General features: G+C 37.1%; 1 protein-coding gene across 4 annotated transcripts in view; it reads left to right on the top strand.

Annotated features, from left to right (window-relative positions):
• ACMSD (aminocarboxymuconate semialdehyde decarboxylase) overlaps nt 1–15,894 on the top strand; it is a 36,720-nt gene extending 20,826 nt beyond the window's left edge. For 2 of the 4 annotated variants that reach the window (XM_063161626.1, XM_063161627.1), the window contains 8 exons: nt 419–515; nt 4,366–4,415; nt 5,693–5,929; nt 7,984–8,077; nt 9,652–9,747; nt 10,217–10,389; nt 15,418–15,516; nt 15,734–15,894. In XM_063161626.1, coding sequence (XP_063017696.1) covers nt 419–515; nt 4,366–4,415; nt 5,693–5,929; nt 7,984–8,077; nt 9,652–9,747; nt 10,217–10,389; nt 15,418–15,516; nt 15,734–15,796 — 909 coding nt within the window. In that variant the 3' untranslated portion in view covers nt 15,797–15,894. The remainder of the gene's footprint in view (nt 1–418; nt 516–4,365; nt 4,416–5,692; nt 5,930–7,983; nt 8,078–9,651; nt 9,748–10,216; nt 10,390–15,417; nt 15,517–15,733) is intronic. The other 2 variants (XM_063161629.1, XM_063161628.1) reach the window with 1 other exon arrangement.
• Nucleotides 15,895–16,475: the final 581 nt, after the last annotated feature.

Here is a 16,475-nt window from a genome sequence, read left to right as displayed (position 1 = left end):
TACACAATTATTTCTGTAGTTACTGGAACCATAGTGATGCTATTGAACACACACATACCCAAAGGGAAAATTTAGCACAGATTTAATTAGAGCATTGTTTTGAGGTCAAAATTTGGTTTGAGGATAAACTTGGATTAAGGTACCTGGTATGTCTTCCAAATAAATATACAGTGATGTACATTGCAGAAGGAAAGGGATTTTTTAATATAATTCTGAAGAATTAAATCAGAACTACCAATGACTGTTTTATTCATATCTATTTTTTAAATAGTTTCTGTTTAAAAATACCTACTGAATAGAAATAAAAGATAAAAATTTTGCCACTGTATTTCTGTAAGGAGCACAATATATCAAGAGACTATAAATTAGCAGATACTACTTTGTCACATTTATAATATATGAAAATGTCATTTCACAGGGACAGGCAAAGATGATGAAGGATGGAAAGGTTTTTAGAGTTATCCAAGAGAACTGCTGGGATCCAGAGGCACGGATTAAAGAGATGGACCAGTCAGGTACAGTTCCACAAAGGAACTCAAATCATTGTGCTTCATTTAGAATAACAACTTAGAATAACAACTGCACTTAGAATAACAACTTCACTTAGCATAACAACTTCACTTAGAATAACAACTTCACTTAGAATAACAACTTCTCTGTCAATCCATTTGAAAGTGCTCAACAACAATATCAAAAAAAGGTTTAGCATACTAATTCCTTGGTTTTAATTTGCTGATAGTAATTGGAAACTGATATTCTTTATATTTAGAAGGAACCTGTGCCCATAACTTTCCTCATTCTCAGCAGCAATTTATTCCCCACTAGAATTTATTAATTTTGGAGGGATTTAAGACACTAACTTGACAAAAGTAAGGATGACTGACCCTGGACTTGAAATGGCACCATACATTCCAGTTAAAATATGATTCACAAAGGAGAAGGAAGCCCTTTCATTTTTGTTCCATATATTAAAAATATTCCTTTTACACACAAGATTTCTTGTATGTTTGTTTCCTTTTCTAATACCTTTTTTCTGTTTATCCACGTTTCAACCTCATTTTGTGGTTTTCCTGTAGGACTCTGAGCCTAGAGAACTGGTACAATTACTTTGTCAGAAAAGGGTTTTCCTCATGTAGAAATTTAACCAGATGCCAAATTTGCAAATTTATTTTCCATCATCTTCCATGCAAGCCACTAAATAACATTGGTAACATGGGAAACTGAGGATGAGGGAAGGAATTTCTAGGCAGATCAATTATTTTTGCTAGTTCTTATTAACACTGTAATTCCAAATTACTCTTGTAAGAGAAATACTATGTTACTAAAGATTATTTTTTTCTTAGATTGAGGCCTGAATAGTTCCTACATCAGTTTCCCAGTGGATACCACTTGAATATCTTCAACTTTTCATAAGGAACACACACCTGGATTGCCTAAAAGAGTGGTTATTGTACAAATAGCATCTTTATGATTATTGCTTCCTCCTCTCAGGCCTTATCACCCTCAACAAGCACATTAAAGAGGTTGTAGCCAGTGGGGAGTTGGTCTCTTCTCCAAGATGACAAATAATAAACAAGAAGAAACTGCCTGAAATTACACCAGGGGAGGTTTAGATTTGATATTAGCAAAACTTTCTTCACTAGAAATGTTGTCAAGCCTGGAACAGCCCTGGTGTCGTCCCCATCCCTGGCGGGATTTAAAGGATGTGCAGATGTGGTGCACATGGGGACACAGTTCAGGGGTGGGCTTGGCAGAACTGGATTCATGGCTGGAATCAATGATCTTAGAGGTCTTTTCCAACCTAAATTATTCTGTGTTAGGAGATAGTCTGGGTTATTCTTCTTAGGGAGGTTTAGTGCAACACATCACATAGGCTAGCTTGGGAACCCACCAGGTAGTGAGCACAAAAAATGTAAACACAATTTAGACAATTTTCATCTACTTCATTTGCAGCCTGGAAAAGCAGTATTTGAAACTCCAACCATTAGACATTTAATGGGAATGCCAGAAAGCCTTTGCAGACTGAAATATGCTGCCTTGTCACAGAATCATAGAATCATGGCCTGACTGGGCTGTAATGTTTCTCTGAGTTAGCTCAGGGATTTTGGGGATTACCAAATCACTCAACTACACAGTGGATCATAAATAGCCTTTGGGCATCTTTCTCTTTCAGATATTTCCCTCAGCACTAATGGCAAATTTCTACAAAGCAGCTCTGCCCCATATGTTTGTTGTAGACAAAGGGAAAACACAGGAGGATATTTTTTTCAAGTTTTTGCAGCAGTTCTCCAGAAAAAAAAAATGTATCATGAAAGCAGCATCACAATGTTTCTTCATGAACTAAACAGTGCTCACTTGATTAAAAAAAAAAATGTAAACCTGTATGTTACAGCACCATCTGGTGACTTGTGCCCTAAAAATGTCCCTTTTTATTACAGCACTCCAGACATACAGGCATCAGCCAATTAATGATGTGGGAGGGAAAAAAAGCCTTTGTGTTTTTCATTCTTTCATCCTTACTGCTCAGCTAATGATAAAGACTATGGACCACATTTATTCCTTTTTGGTTTGGAAAGCTCTAGCTACTTAGTTCAAAGACTGCTTTCTCTTACACAGGCTGAGATAGATTATACCCAAAATTTAACCTCCAAACATGGCATAATTCTGGGACAAAGATGCAAGAATTCTCCCAGCTGAACGAAACTAGAATCAGGCATTGAAAGTTATTTTTAATTCAGAGAGATAACTTGGTTAAAAGGCTTTGTTTGTGCAATGCCCAAGAAATCTTGCCAGTAATAAGAAATGGTCTCCAGTGGAGCAAAGAGACTCAATTAGTTCTCCCAATCATATGTCCCAGGTCTAATTGATGTACATACTTCTATCTTGATCCACTCAATAAAGCAAGCTATCCATGTAACTCAATAAAACAAGCTGTAAAAGTAATTACCATCACAGTTCTGTGACACAAATCATCCCAATTTTGTCTGAGAAAATATATCAGTTCATCTTAACTGCCTTTTCTTGTTATTTTCTCCTTTGTAAAACCCTCTGAGGGGGGTAAAAATGCAGAGGTTTTTCTGTGCTGATTCTTCTTCCTAAAGCTAATGTCTAGGAACAGTCAGCTTGGAAATGTACCTTTAAGGTTTATGTTAAATTTGCTCAGAAGTGTAAAAATGGATTGAAAGCAGATACAATGGTTATTTTTGAAAACATGGAGAATGTTCTCAACAGACTAAACAAGTGCCCATATTGGTGGATGATCTAACTTGGATAATTCAGTATTTATGGAATTTTGCAGACCTAATCCTTACCCCTAAACCATTGCTGCTGTACATAATATTAACCAGATCTTGTAGCAATCTGAGTCAGCTTCTCCTCTTGTGTCCTACTTAAACTTCTGAGGAGGAGGATAAATCATTTTAATCATTCAAATATTTTGGCAAGTCATTTAGAGTTCTCCTAGAGTTCATTCTGCTGGAGGTTTTTTCTGCCATCTTTTGTTCTAGTAGTTTTACTACTAACAACCAAGTTAAATTTTCTAAAGCATGACAAGATATGTGCAAAAATACTATAAACAAACCTATAAAAACACCAAAACAAAACAGTTTTGCATGTAACTATTTTGTGAATTCCTAATTACTCTTTATTGTTTATTTTGTTTGTCTTCCAGGTTTGTTGTTTTCCCTCTGTAACCTGTCATACAAAATATTATAATAGAGATTTGTGTTTGAGCAGATACAAAACAACATGGACTTAATTCTTTTTATTTTTAACATCAAAGTTGTTTCTAAAAACAAGCAGATTTTTTATATTTACAACCTCAGCAGTCCAGACACAAGATGAATGAAACTTAACACAATATAGCTTTGGGAACACTTAGGAAAACATTGTTTAACAACAATTGTTGACACAATGTTATTTATTTTTGGGCTAATACATTTATTTATTTAATATATATGACAAATTCACCCCAAAGTAAACTTGAGTTAATGTATTCTGTTGGGTTAATGTCAGTTTCATTCATGTGAGAGTAATACTAAATTGCTACTTTAATTGTTTGTACATGTACATACTAAATCCTTCTAAAATCAAAAACCCTAATTTCCCAAATTAGCTAGTATGAATATAGTAGTGTTTATTCTTTCTACTTAGAAAAAATATCCAAATCCTAATAAATTCATACACTATGAGTTTTATTGCCATGATCCTTAATTTAAAAAAAATAATAATTTCTCTATGTCACTGTTAAAACAGTCTTATCATTAATGCCATTACATTCTGCCTCTCAAACCAAAGTACTTTCTTATTTATAATATTTTATCAAAACCAAAAATGAAGTATTAATATTTGCTTTTTCTTACTCAGGAGTCACCGTCCAAGTCCTGTCCACAGTCCCTGTAATGTTCAGCTACTGGGTAAGTTCCAACTAAGATATTTCATAATTCATATGTAGCAACGTTTTTAAAATACAAAAGCATCTTCCTACAAATTGAAGTAATCACTAGAACTGTTCTGCTGTGAAAAAGAAAAGGCAAAAAAGGAGTGCAGGTGTGAGAAGATGTCTGCAGGATGTCGTGGCAGAGCTCCACACCAGAGCATAACCAGGGAGAAAAGATAAAACAACTGAATTCCTTATGGGGGCAGCTGGAAATGGAGAGAAAAAATATCCAAAATGAATCCATGGATAGCAGACAGACACATATGCACACATTCCAGAAAGTTAGGCATCAATCAGTACTTTCTAAAGGGAAAAAAAAAAAGACATAAAGGATGCATTTGTGGCCTTGTCCCACTTTCTTTTAAATGTGGCATGGGACTCATTAACCTAGAATGCTTTGAATCCTAAAATTCAGGAGCAAATTTAAGTTCCTATGTTCCCCACGTGCTGATCTTGAATGCTTCAAAGAAATAAAGACAGGATGAGGAGATAAATCACAGCAAAATGCTGTTCTAAATACATTCTGGATGTGAGTATTTAGCAATGTGCACAGGTCAGGATGCTTATATGTAAACAGATTTGTGCATTTAGAACTATTGTGCTAAGCCCACATATAAGAAATACCATTGATTTTCATAATTTCTAGTTAGTAACATCTCTTCAAAACTTTATTCTGGTGTCTAAGGGAATATTTTCCATTAAATATGTATTGGGAGAAAAAAAACCTAGAGATTGATTGCATGGATATTGCACTTCCTTGTTAGAATTATGGATGTTATCTCCTTCTAAATGTTAGAGAAGTTTGCTCAAGCTTTCTCTGTAGAATTCACATGCTCCAACATCTCACATTTCTTATTTTTATTTCTTCAGCTCCAGTAATAGGAGAGTAAATATTCATTGCTATGTATAAAAATTATATACTGAGGATTTTGGATGGGGATAAACAAAACCAGGGGACTGCTTTACACAAAAGACCAGGTACTTATGTGCATCAGCAACCTGGGCTTTATTGCACTCATCCTGAGCAGTACAGGCAACAGCAGTTGATGAAATATTCAAGAGAAAAAGAACTGTACCCAGAGGTTTTAAAGCAAAGCAGAATTTAGCTCTATTTTCCAGCTATTCAGAACTGTAAAGCAAATTTGGGTTCAAACCCTACCAGTTGTCTGCAATGACATTTATCCAATAACTTCCAAAGGTGATAACATTTGAGAACCATATTTAAATGCACTGCTCTGCTTCACACCTTACCAGGCCAAACCTCAGGATACTTTAGACCTTGCCCAGCTGTTAAACAATGACTTAGCTGCCACAGTAAAGAAGCACCCCAAGAGGTTTGTTGGGCTGGGCACGCTACCCCTGCAAGCTCCAGAGCTGGCTGTGAGGGAAATGCAGCGCTGTGTGAATGAACTGGGCTTTCCTGGAGTGCAGATTGGATCTCATGTCAATGAGTGGGACCTGAATGCCCCAGAGCTCCACGATGTTTATGCTGTGAGTAGCTGTTGCTTTCCTTCTTTGGGGGAATTCTGTGATATGGAAATCTGTCTAAAAATGTCTGGGAGCACACTGAGTCATCATTTGAGCCTTCTAATCTGCTTAGTGATCAGAGAGACTCAGCTTTAGTTGTAAATCATAATTCTTTATAGGATATAATGGCAATGATACAAAGCACTCTGAAACATATTTTATAATAATGAATAACAAATTTTGTTTTATTATATGTTCTCACTGTAGATCTGCCTTCTTGATTTGTGAGGATAAGTGCAATATCAAATAAAGCACTGTTTGCATTTGAGTTCAAGTTACTGTATCCAATCCTATTGAAATAACTGATAAACCCCCCTGAGATTATCAGAGATAGCACCAAAGTACCACACAGAACTATGTAAACAGGACCAAAATTCCCAAACTGAATATATTGAGTATCAAATGAATTAACAGATAGCACTTCTTGAATAGCCTGAGATCCAGATGAGGTGGTCATTTTTCTAAATTAGGGGTTTAATCAATGTCCATTCTGAATCTGTTTCTCAAGTTATTAGAGCTGTCAGTCTGGAATTGATTCACAGAGGTTATTTTGTAGGATGCTCAATTTATTCAGAAACTCTGTTGGTGCAGCACCTACACTGCTTGTTTTTATGGCCATGTACAGTCAGATACCAACATCTGCCCTTGGAGATGCCCACATTCATGGGATCACAGCATGGCTGAGGTTGGGAGAGGCCTCTGGGGCCACCTGGACCAACCCCCTGCCCAAGCAGGGCCACCCACAGCCAGATCCCAGGACCATGCCCAGGTGGATTGCAAATATCTCCAAGGATGAAAACTCCACAATCCCCCTGGGCAATCTGAAATTTCCTGATCTCCACTGAAGCTTTTATTCTAGGGGACAAACAGCCCCAGTTCTCTCAGCATTTCCTCACAGGAGAGATGCTCAGTCCCTCCATAATTTGGAGCTTTCTCCAGTAACTCCATGTCTCTGCTACTGAGATCCCTCTCTTCTTCTGGGATCTCTCTCTTATACTGTACATCCTTCAGCTTATGTTTCACACATGTAGGAAGTTACCCCTTTCATTTTTAGAAACATCTCTGGATAATACAGATTATGAAATTAAGCCGTATTGGATAATGAACTTTGCCAAACTACCAGGCCAGTCATTGAATTGCTATTTTTAGTTTACAAATGTAGATGGCAATTATGCTCCACAATCCAAAAGTTGCAGCTTTTATTTATGCATGTATGGGTAAATAAACCCAAATTTTTCAAATGTGTGACAATCTCCTTAGCAACAAGAGCATGTCCAGAAATACATCTGACAAAACGAAGCTGTTAGATCCTGGTTAAGCATATGAATGACTCTGATGACTGTGTATTTAAATTTAAGCACACAGTTAAATTACAGTCAGAGTCAGCATCCAACACTAGTCTTCTGTTTGCCTTTCCAATGATGTCAATAGTTTTGGAAGAATTACTGTACTTGGGTAGAGATGGATTGTTGATAAGAATACAGCCAGATTTTGAACTCTTAGGAAGAATTAGGAATAATTTAACATTTTTGTAAGCTAGGTAGAGGACAAAATGGGACAAATGTAGTGCAACTCAATGAAAATTTCTGAATGCAGCTGGAACAATTCTGCAAAACCATTCTCAATTGACTCTATAAGACAATATGGGAATTCATTCTCATACATGTAATGAAACCAAAAGAATGTTTGCTTGAATTGATTTTATACCACAGGATGGCTGAAAAAACACAGCTGGAAAAGCATTTTTGTACTGCATTATTCTGTGAAACACTTGGTTCACTAAAAGATGTTATCATCTATGCTTCCAGTCCTGTAGCCACAGGAGGAGCTGTGAAACTGAGTGAGGACTTCAGAATATGGCCCAGAGGAGTAAATACAGCCAACTATTGCTTATAGTCCTTACTTGTGGGCCTATTTTCATTACTAGTACTACTGCAGGTCATTGGAAAGCATGACTGAGATCTAAGATGCATTTTGCTATGATTACTCAAGATTCAGACTTTTTCTTTTTGCTGCAGGCTGCTGAGAAATTAAATTGCTGTCTCTTTGTGCATCCCTGGGACATGCAGATAGATGGGAGGATGTCCAAATATTGGTTTCCCTGGCTAATAGGTAAATGTATATTTACTTTGCTTAACCTACATTTATGAACTGGATTATGTCCAGGAGATTGCTGCCAAGTACAGAGAAAATTACATCATTTTTCTGTCAAACTTTCTTTTTTTTTTAATCTAGTATTATGATTAAGTCTGTTGTGTAAACTCGGTAGTCATTTGTTTCTAAGCTTGTTTAGCTTTTCTTTTAAATACTTAGAATTCAAATTATTCAGACTAGCAACAGAATATAGTATTCTCTTTTGCCCTAAATACAAAGAGCAGATAACAAGGAAGAAGTGAATCATCTCAGAAATTAGCTCCTCAAAAATAACAGGAGTAAATGAAGGAGTAAGCAAAACCAAACTTTATTTTTTCTATAATTTGTTGGGTTATTTCTTAGAAACAGGTCGATCATACAGGAAATAAATCTAACTTTACATCAGCTGTAGCTAAAACAACATGTACTTTGAAAGGTCTCAGTAAGTGTGGGATATTATCAAGTTTCCATTTTTTCCCCATTTGATAGGTAAATTGTAACAATGAATAACAGGAGCATGGTTATTCTGCTACCCAGAAATGTTTAGACCTGATTCTACCCTCATGCATTTTGTTTTGTGTTGGGTTCTTATTGCTTGGTTTTGCACTGCCACCAGTTCTGAAAAGCATACACAACATATATATAATACACATTCTGCTTGGAAAATCTTGCTGTCCCAAACACCCATGCATTATCTTGAAAAAATATCAATTAGTCTTAATCAAATTAGACTCAAAAACACAGATTTAAGAAGAAAATAAAATTATTGCACTTACTTAACCAAGTGAAAATAGAATATTTTCTTACGAAGCCTAATAATGCTTTGCATCTGAGCATATGGTAAAACATTAATAAAAATAACCCTTCCAGATGTATAGCTGTTGTTTCCCCCATAAATATGGGGAACTCAGTTCCTGATTTCAAGCTGCATGGCTGAAGTTAGGCATTTAAAATGGCATGATATTCTAATTACGTTGGGTGTGATCAGAAGCTGAGAACTGCTGTAGGAACCTGAATTCCTGTTCTCTTCCTAACTAGGCTTCCAGCCCAGCCAGGAGCAGAGAGACAGGTTGGTTCTAAACTGTAGGATCTGGCATTGTGTGGTAACCAAACCCCAAATCTGTGTTGGAATATCCATTTAACATATCTGCTCCACTTTCCACACAAAGTAAACCCACAAGCAGAGGGGAGAACACACCCTGGCATATTCCAGACTTGTCTCTGAGCAAGGATAATGGAAATCAGGCCTGCACAGGGTATCTCAGGACATACCCAACCTGTCTATCATCTGTCCTAGTGGTGTGGAGTAAAAACTGGACTTAAAATTCAGAACACCTTCACCTCCAGGCCTGTGTCTTCATTTCAGTTAATTAGAGTTCAACTCTGTGTCCCTCCAGTGGAAATAATGCATGACCTTTGGTAGCTGTCCTGCAACTATTACCTTTTCAGTTGGCTCAAGGCTAATGGAAGAAAATTAAAACAACATTTAAAAATCAAATATGATTCAAATAATCAATAAAGCTCTTATACCATTAAGATGTTTTTCTTCTTAGGCATGCCAACAGAAACAACCATGGCCATTTGCTCCATGATTATGGGAGGAATTTTTGAAAAATTCCCTAAGCTGAAAGTCTGCTTTGCACACGGAGGTGAGTAGTGTGCCATGTGAAACTCCTGCTCCTTGGCTGAGCATGGTACAGTTGTATTTTCTGGTGTCTCAGCTAATGGGGTCACCACGTGAAGCCTGCCACCAGCTGAGCACTGTCACCCCAAAGAAGACAGCCTGACAGATCAGCTGCTTTTATGAGCACTCTCTAGCCTGCAGGGCTCAAGCTGGTACAACAGTTAAGGGAAAACAAAAAGGAAGGGCAGGCAGCAGGTGGTTTAAGGAAAAGGACGAGGAAGCAGCAGGAGGAATTTGGGTATCACAGTAGTGAAGAAGTGAGAAAAATAGAGACAGAAGCTAATGAAGGTAAAGGAATAAAAAACCACTGGTGCAAAGCACTTCCTTCCTAAAGAGCTGACAGAAAAACTTATGGACCTTTGGTGATAAGGTGGCTTTTTTGCCCTCTTACATATTCTCAGCTTATTAAAATTATTAACAACTCCTTCTTGCAGGTGGAGCTTTTCCATACACAGTGGGTCGAATCTCACATGGCTTCAACGTGCGCCCCGATTTGTGTGCCATGGATAACAAGGTGGATCCCAGAAAATACCTCGGCTCATTTTACACAGACTCTCTTGTCCATGACCGTGGGGCTCTAAGGCTGCTAACAAGTGTAGTAGGAGAGGTGAGTTTTAGTGCTTCCAGAAGTGGATGAGTCATTACTCAGTTAATTTTCCAGGAAATATCAAGAGGTGAAGAAAAGAAGAAAGAAGACAGTGTCACCCAGTGTAATAAACTGATGGGCTTCTGCCATGTTGATAATGCTTTTACCATATGGATTTATTGAAATGGTGGGTTTAATCTGGGAAATCATGCACTGTCAACCTTAGTTCCATCCTTCTCTGAGCTTATTCAGGATGGGACTTCAAGCAAAGACTGCTTCTATTTGGAGCCTGGTTTTCAAATTACTTAATTTTCAAATTCAAGTGCATGCTTGAAGAAATCAAATTGTATTTCCACTTGGAAGTTATAGACAGAAAAAACATCAGTAATAAGGAAAGGTTTTGTGAGTATCTCAGAGAGACAATTAAACATTATGGGTTTGCAGAAGTATTTTAGTTGTTGGTAAAGAAATCTTTGTAGTTTAGCAAACTGTGGTGTTTGTGAGGTCCCCAGGATGAGGTGAGAGATAAGAATCTGACTCCATGTTCTCAGAAGGCTGATTTATCATTCTATTCTATTCTATTCTATTCTATTCTATTCTATTCTATTCTATTCTATTCTATTCTATTCTATTCTATTCTATTCTATTCTATTCTATTCTATTCTATTCTACTAGAACTATACTAAAGAAAGAGAAAGGATGTATCAGAAAGCTTAACAAGAATGATAATGAAAGCTTGTGACTGACTTCTCAGAGTCTGACACAGCTGATGGTGATTGGTCATTAATTAAAAACAATTCACATGTTTGGATAAACAATCTCCAGACCATATTCCAGAGCAGCAAAACATGGAGAAGCTGAAACTTCCCAGCTTCCCAGGAGAAGAAATCCTGAGAATAGAAATCCTTCTTCTATTGCTTTCTTCACTGTGGCACTCTGAGCTCAGGTATCACACTCTAAAATCTGTGGGTTTTCAGTTCATGCTGCACCTGAAGTCCGTAGCTTTGGGTCTGAAGTTCTGCCTGCAGCTCCCCTGCAGGACTTGTGCCTTTTTGGAAAACTTTGCATTTGAAGATTTATGGAAAATCAACCATGTGGCAGCACAACTACAGCTTGAAACAATAGTAGGGAAACTTTTGTGACATGTATATGTTTGTACAATACAGTAACACTGCAGCTCTAAGGAGTGGAGACAACATTTTTTTGGTTGAACCACCCTGAACCAAAAATAGATTTATGGAAGGAGCCCCATAAAATGTGCAAAAAGCCTGCCATGGAGCCTACTTTGATTAGAAACAAGTAAGATAAAACCCAGGTCAATTTACTCAGAAAAGATCTGGAATAAGCTGTTAGTAGTGGAAAGTTCTGATAACATCAGTGGGTATTAAGTCAGGTGTCATTTGCCATCTCTGTGCCAGGGATTAATTTTAGGCACCAGATGGTTTACAAATAAAATACTAGGGCTCCCACCCAATACTGATTTCTTTTAATTTCTGTTGCCAACCTCTAAATAGCAAACAAATCATAGTCCACAGCCCAGTAGTTTTTGATATGCATTATCTTTTGAATCAACTGTAGCTTAAAGCAAGGGGCTTTAAGGTGTTTTTTAACAATAGATTTTACAATTTTACTGTGTGTGATGTGTTCACCCATTCTACGAGACACCCAAAGGCTTATGGAGTAACAGCTCAGCACTTGCCTCTGTTACCTCCGTTTTTGAGAAATCTCCCCAAATCCAGACCATGTTCATTCTAACTATAATTTCTTTGTACATGCAGTTCTAGTACACAAGGATGAGTCTAGCTCTTGAATTTTAAATTGCCATTGCAAGGAGAAAAGATCACTCATTTTCTTTTACCCATTTTAAAACATTGGGAGACAGGTTTTGCCATTGTCAGAAAGACCTTGGTAAATTAGGAGCTGAGTGACTCAGGCTGGCTGAGACCACAGATTCTTTTTGTGATCTGAATCTGTTAAACTGAATTGTAGATGTCAGGAGCAAAGCAGGAGGGAAAGCACAACACAGTGCTGAATCCATTGCTGAAGAATTGAAGTTTTTTACTGTCTGAACTGTAGCACACAAGTCTTGGGGCACTTCTGCTTCAAAGTCAGAAGTTTTGCATCTCAAGGCTGCTCTAAACTATTGCTGCTGTGGGAAAGCTGCTGTCTTTGCACCACACTTTAATGTCTCTACTTTCCATTCTAAGAAGCTACTCATAGACTCTGGTCCTTAATTGTGATTAGCCTTTGCAACTGGAATTTTGAGGAGAGAGAGATTATGGATTGTAAATTGATAATCTAAAAGGCACTCAGCATTAGCCTCTCTGGTGTCTTATTTTGTCAACAGAGTATTAAAATTCATAGTCTTAACACAATAAATTTGGCTACCGTAGTACACAGGATATTGGTGTATTCTTTAATTCTCCTCTGAGTACTTTCAGTTCAAACAATGTGACATCAGGTGCAATCCCAGTGCTGAAAAGTCATGAGTCAGATACCAAAAACATGTTTTTTACACTCAGGAGAACTTTCTCTTTTCAATTGCCTAAGGCATCTTGTCCTTGAAAACAAAAACATTCACATCACGATTTCAAACTTTACTTTATAACCACGAAGATTAAAAAGCTCCCTCTTTTTCTAAGGAAAGTTGACATTCTCACATAACACCCTTCCATGAGTCAAATGCTTAAAGAAACACCAAATATCTCAGCGCTTTCAGCGCAGACATGTGTTGGCAGAGTAACACATATAAGATTAATAAATGCTGGGCTAAAAACAATGTGATGGAGTCTTGAGGCTGACACTGTAACTTTGTGAGCTGCAGGTTTGAAATAGGCCAGGTCTCCAGAGAAGAGCTCAGAGCTGTGCAGGAAGGGCTCAGTGTGAGGGAAGATATGCTTGGACATGGCTTTGTGTCCCTGGGGAGCAGCCACTGCCTGGCACCAGCGCCTGGCGTGCTGGCCCTGAGCTGATCACAGTTAAAATCCACTGACAGCTGGGATCAGTCGTGTCCATTTAGTGGCATCCCTTCTTAGTTTGGGGTGCAGGTTAATTGGGGATGGAAGCAGAAACACACACTCCTGAGAAAGAATTTTGTGAGAGTGCAGAATTGCTGCAGTCCTTCGCTCCCCCCGTGGCGAGGTAGTGTGAGGTGAATCCAAATAAACACAAAATCCCCAATGTTGCTGGCTATAAAAAGTGAAGAACTGGGTTGACATGGGATTAAATGATTCAGTGCATCCCTGCAAAAACTTCCCCATGGTGATTTCTCCAGAGCCATCATCCAAGGGCAAAGCATTCTCTGGCCAGAAGTTGGTGCTGAACTGACTACAGCATTTTGGACTTTTTTTCAGGTGCATCATGGCCGTAGGAAAGAAGGCAAAATTCAAGGCAAAAACAATTTTTCCTTATGTAAGAGGATGAAGTCATGCTTAAAGCTTTCTGAGATTCATTTTCAGATTAAGGTCCTTATTACTGTGAGAAAAGTTGTGCTGAGTAGCAAGGTCCAGTGAGGTTAATCATTAGCCCCATGTACCTCTCTAATAGGAGAGATGTGCTAATTAAGGAAACGACCTCCAAGTCTTCTAGGGAAAATTGACTTTGTTAATATGGTTTGGGATAATATAACAGTACTTCCCTTATGCTAGGAGCCTTGTTCATCTGCAGAGGCTTCCCAGCACTCCTCTGAAGCTGGCTGCTAAAGACAGGTATTGCAACCCGACTTTTATACAAATGAAGTACAAAATTGAAGCTCAAACAGCACAAATGAACAGCCCAAGATCGCTGGGAGCACAGCAAGAATGCTGCTTCTAAATTTTTCTTACTGATTTACAGCTCTGAATTTTACTACTAATGAATAGATCCCATGATTATGTGTGAAATACTTTCAAACAGAGGGAAAAATAGATCTGCACAGAGAGGAAAAGAAAAACATATATTATTGCAGTGAGGATGTGGGATTTATTTCTGGTTTAGTATGTAGGAGATGTAAATAAGAATATACAAACCTTCCTGTCTTACATGACCTTCCCTAGTAAACAGATGGACAAATTCTATGTTTCCTTCTCTTTTACTTAAAAACCCACTTTCTCTCATAAACTTGGTATGGTTTTTAGTTGTTTTTTTTTAATCATAAAATACGTGGCATTTGTTTTTCTTTTGTGAATAAAGCATCTTGGTATTGAATGTTATAAATAAAAGAATATATTTAGGTGCTTCAAAGTACACACATCCAAATTATTTTGTTTAGTCTATGCCCAGAACTGCATTTATTAGACAGAGGGTATAAATTCTCCTATGTTAGTCTTATGTTAATTCTTCTATAATAAATTAAAACACAGGACAGAACATACGAGAGAACAATAGAATGTTTCTCTTCTGTTGAGATTTGGGCAAAGGTTTGTGTAGGCTCTATCTGAGACTTTTGGGTGACATCTAGTGGAGATTAAAAAAAAATTTTAAAGCGATTGACCAAAAGCAAAACAAACCATTCCAGAAAATAACTGAATGATGTTTTCTTCACCCTATTTCAGTATTGAACTCTGAGTAAAAGAGTCAAACATTATAACAAGTTCTAATTGTGTTTTATTCACCCAAGAAATAGACACTCATGCCTCAAGCCTGGGATTTGTATTTTCAACTTTCTTCTCATGAGAATTAAAATACCATAACTTCAGTTAGATACCACAAGAATTAGTAATAAATATCCTGCAATTTTTTCCAAATAAAACTCATCCAAAAAACTCTTGAGTCATTGTTTTCAAGCTTTGTTCTTATCCTAGTGGAAATTATGATCTTCATATTCACTTTCATAATTAATCAGTCCAATATATTCATCTAATTTCTTGTACTTCATTATACATTCCAGAAAGCATGTGTTCTATTGTTTAATGTTAATTAAAAAGAAATTAAAAATCTGAAAAATATTAAACTTATGAGTTTAAAATATAATATTAATGTTACTATACTGTTGTACATATTAATATCCACATTATTTAAACTCTATTGTTTAATTTTACTACAAAATGTAACATTCTTTTTTATTACCAGGACAAGGTTATTTTGGGGACAGATTACCCTTTTCCACTTGGGGAACTGGAACCTGGAAAATTGATTGATTCAATGGATGATTTTGACTATAAACTGAAGGTATGATTTTTACATTTGAGGCATGTTCCCTCCTTTTTAAGTCTCTGTATGTGACATGAGATAAAACATTGAAAAATCAGTGTAGTACACTGATTTCTGCAAAGACTGGAGGAGACCCTTCAGTCTCTTTGCAGCAGTTCCCTTTAAAGCAAAAGTAAAAGCATTTGAGTTAAATATGAGCTAAGCACAAACATATGTATGTGTTTTGTTTTTACAGGATAAACTCAAGGCTGGAAATGCTCTGGAATTTTTGGGTCTTAGCAGAAAGCAATTTGAATAATTATGAAGTACTAAAGCAACTAAACTTCTGAAATAATATCCCTGTATTTCTGTTGGCATGTACAATTGTGCAGATGAAAAATAAAACTGACAATTATCTGACAGTCTCCTGTTGTTTCCAAAGCAAAAGCAAGGGTACTGGAAAGGAGTATGCAGAGGTATTGCCTGAGGATTAAGGCTGTTTTTAAACAATTCTGAAACCCCTGCTTTCGTAATAAAGGAGAGATTTCATCTTTTGCAGCTATAAAAATTTCTGAATTATATTCAATGCCATGTTATTAGGACTTGATTCCCAGGAAGGAAAGAGATGAGAAAATTACGTACTCACTACATTTCCGTCTTTGTTATGGCAGCCAAACAGAATCTGAAAGAATATTAAAACAGAATTTAAACAATGTTGATGCCCAATAAAAGGCAACATTTTCTTTTATCCCCTGGTGGAAAATGCAGCCCACCACACTCAGCTCAGCACTGCAGGTGCACTTGTGCTTTGTCAATGTTGTGACAGGATGAAAAAGGTCTGTGTGGGGACTTTATGTATCAGCTGCCACCTACAGCACTGGGAACTTATTCATCAGAAACAATTTGAACAATATGGGTGTAGGTGCAGAAATAATGTATTTATGTGGGTACTACTTGGTGTGTCACTGTCACTGTCACAATAAACACTAGTGTTTGGC

The sequence above is a fragment of the Melospiza melodia genome, chromosome 8, assembly GCF_035770615.1.
Source record: "Melospiza melodia melodia isolate bMelMel2 chromosome 8, bMelMel2.pri, whole genome shotgun sequence".
NCBI lineage: Eukaryota > Metazoa > Chordata > Aves > Passeriformes > Passerellidae > Melospiza > Melospiza melodia.
The sequence above is the reverse complement of the archived record's forward strand: the minus strand, read 5'-3'. Positions and strand labels throughout refer to the sequence as shown.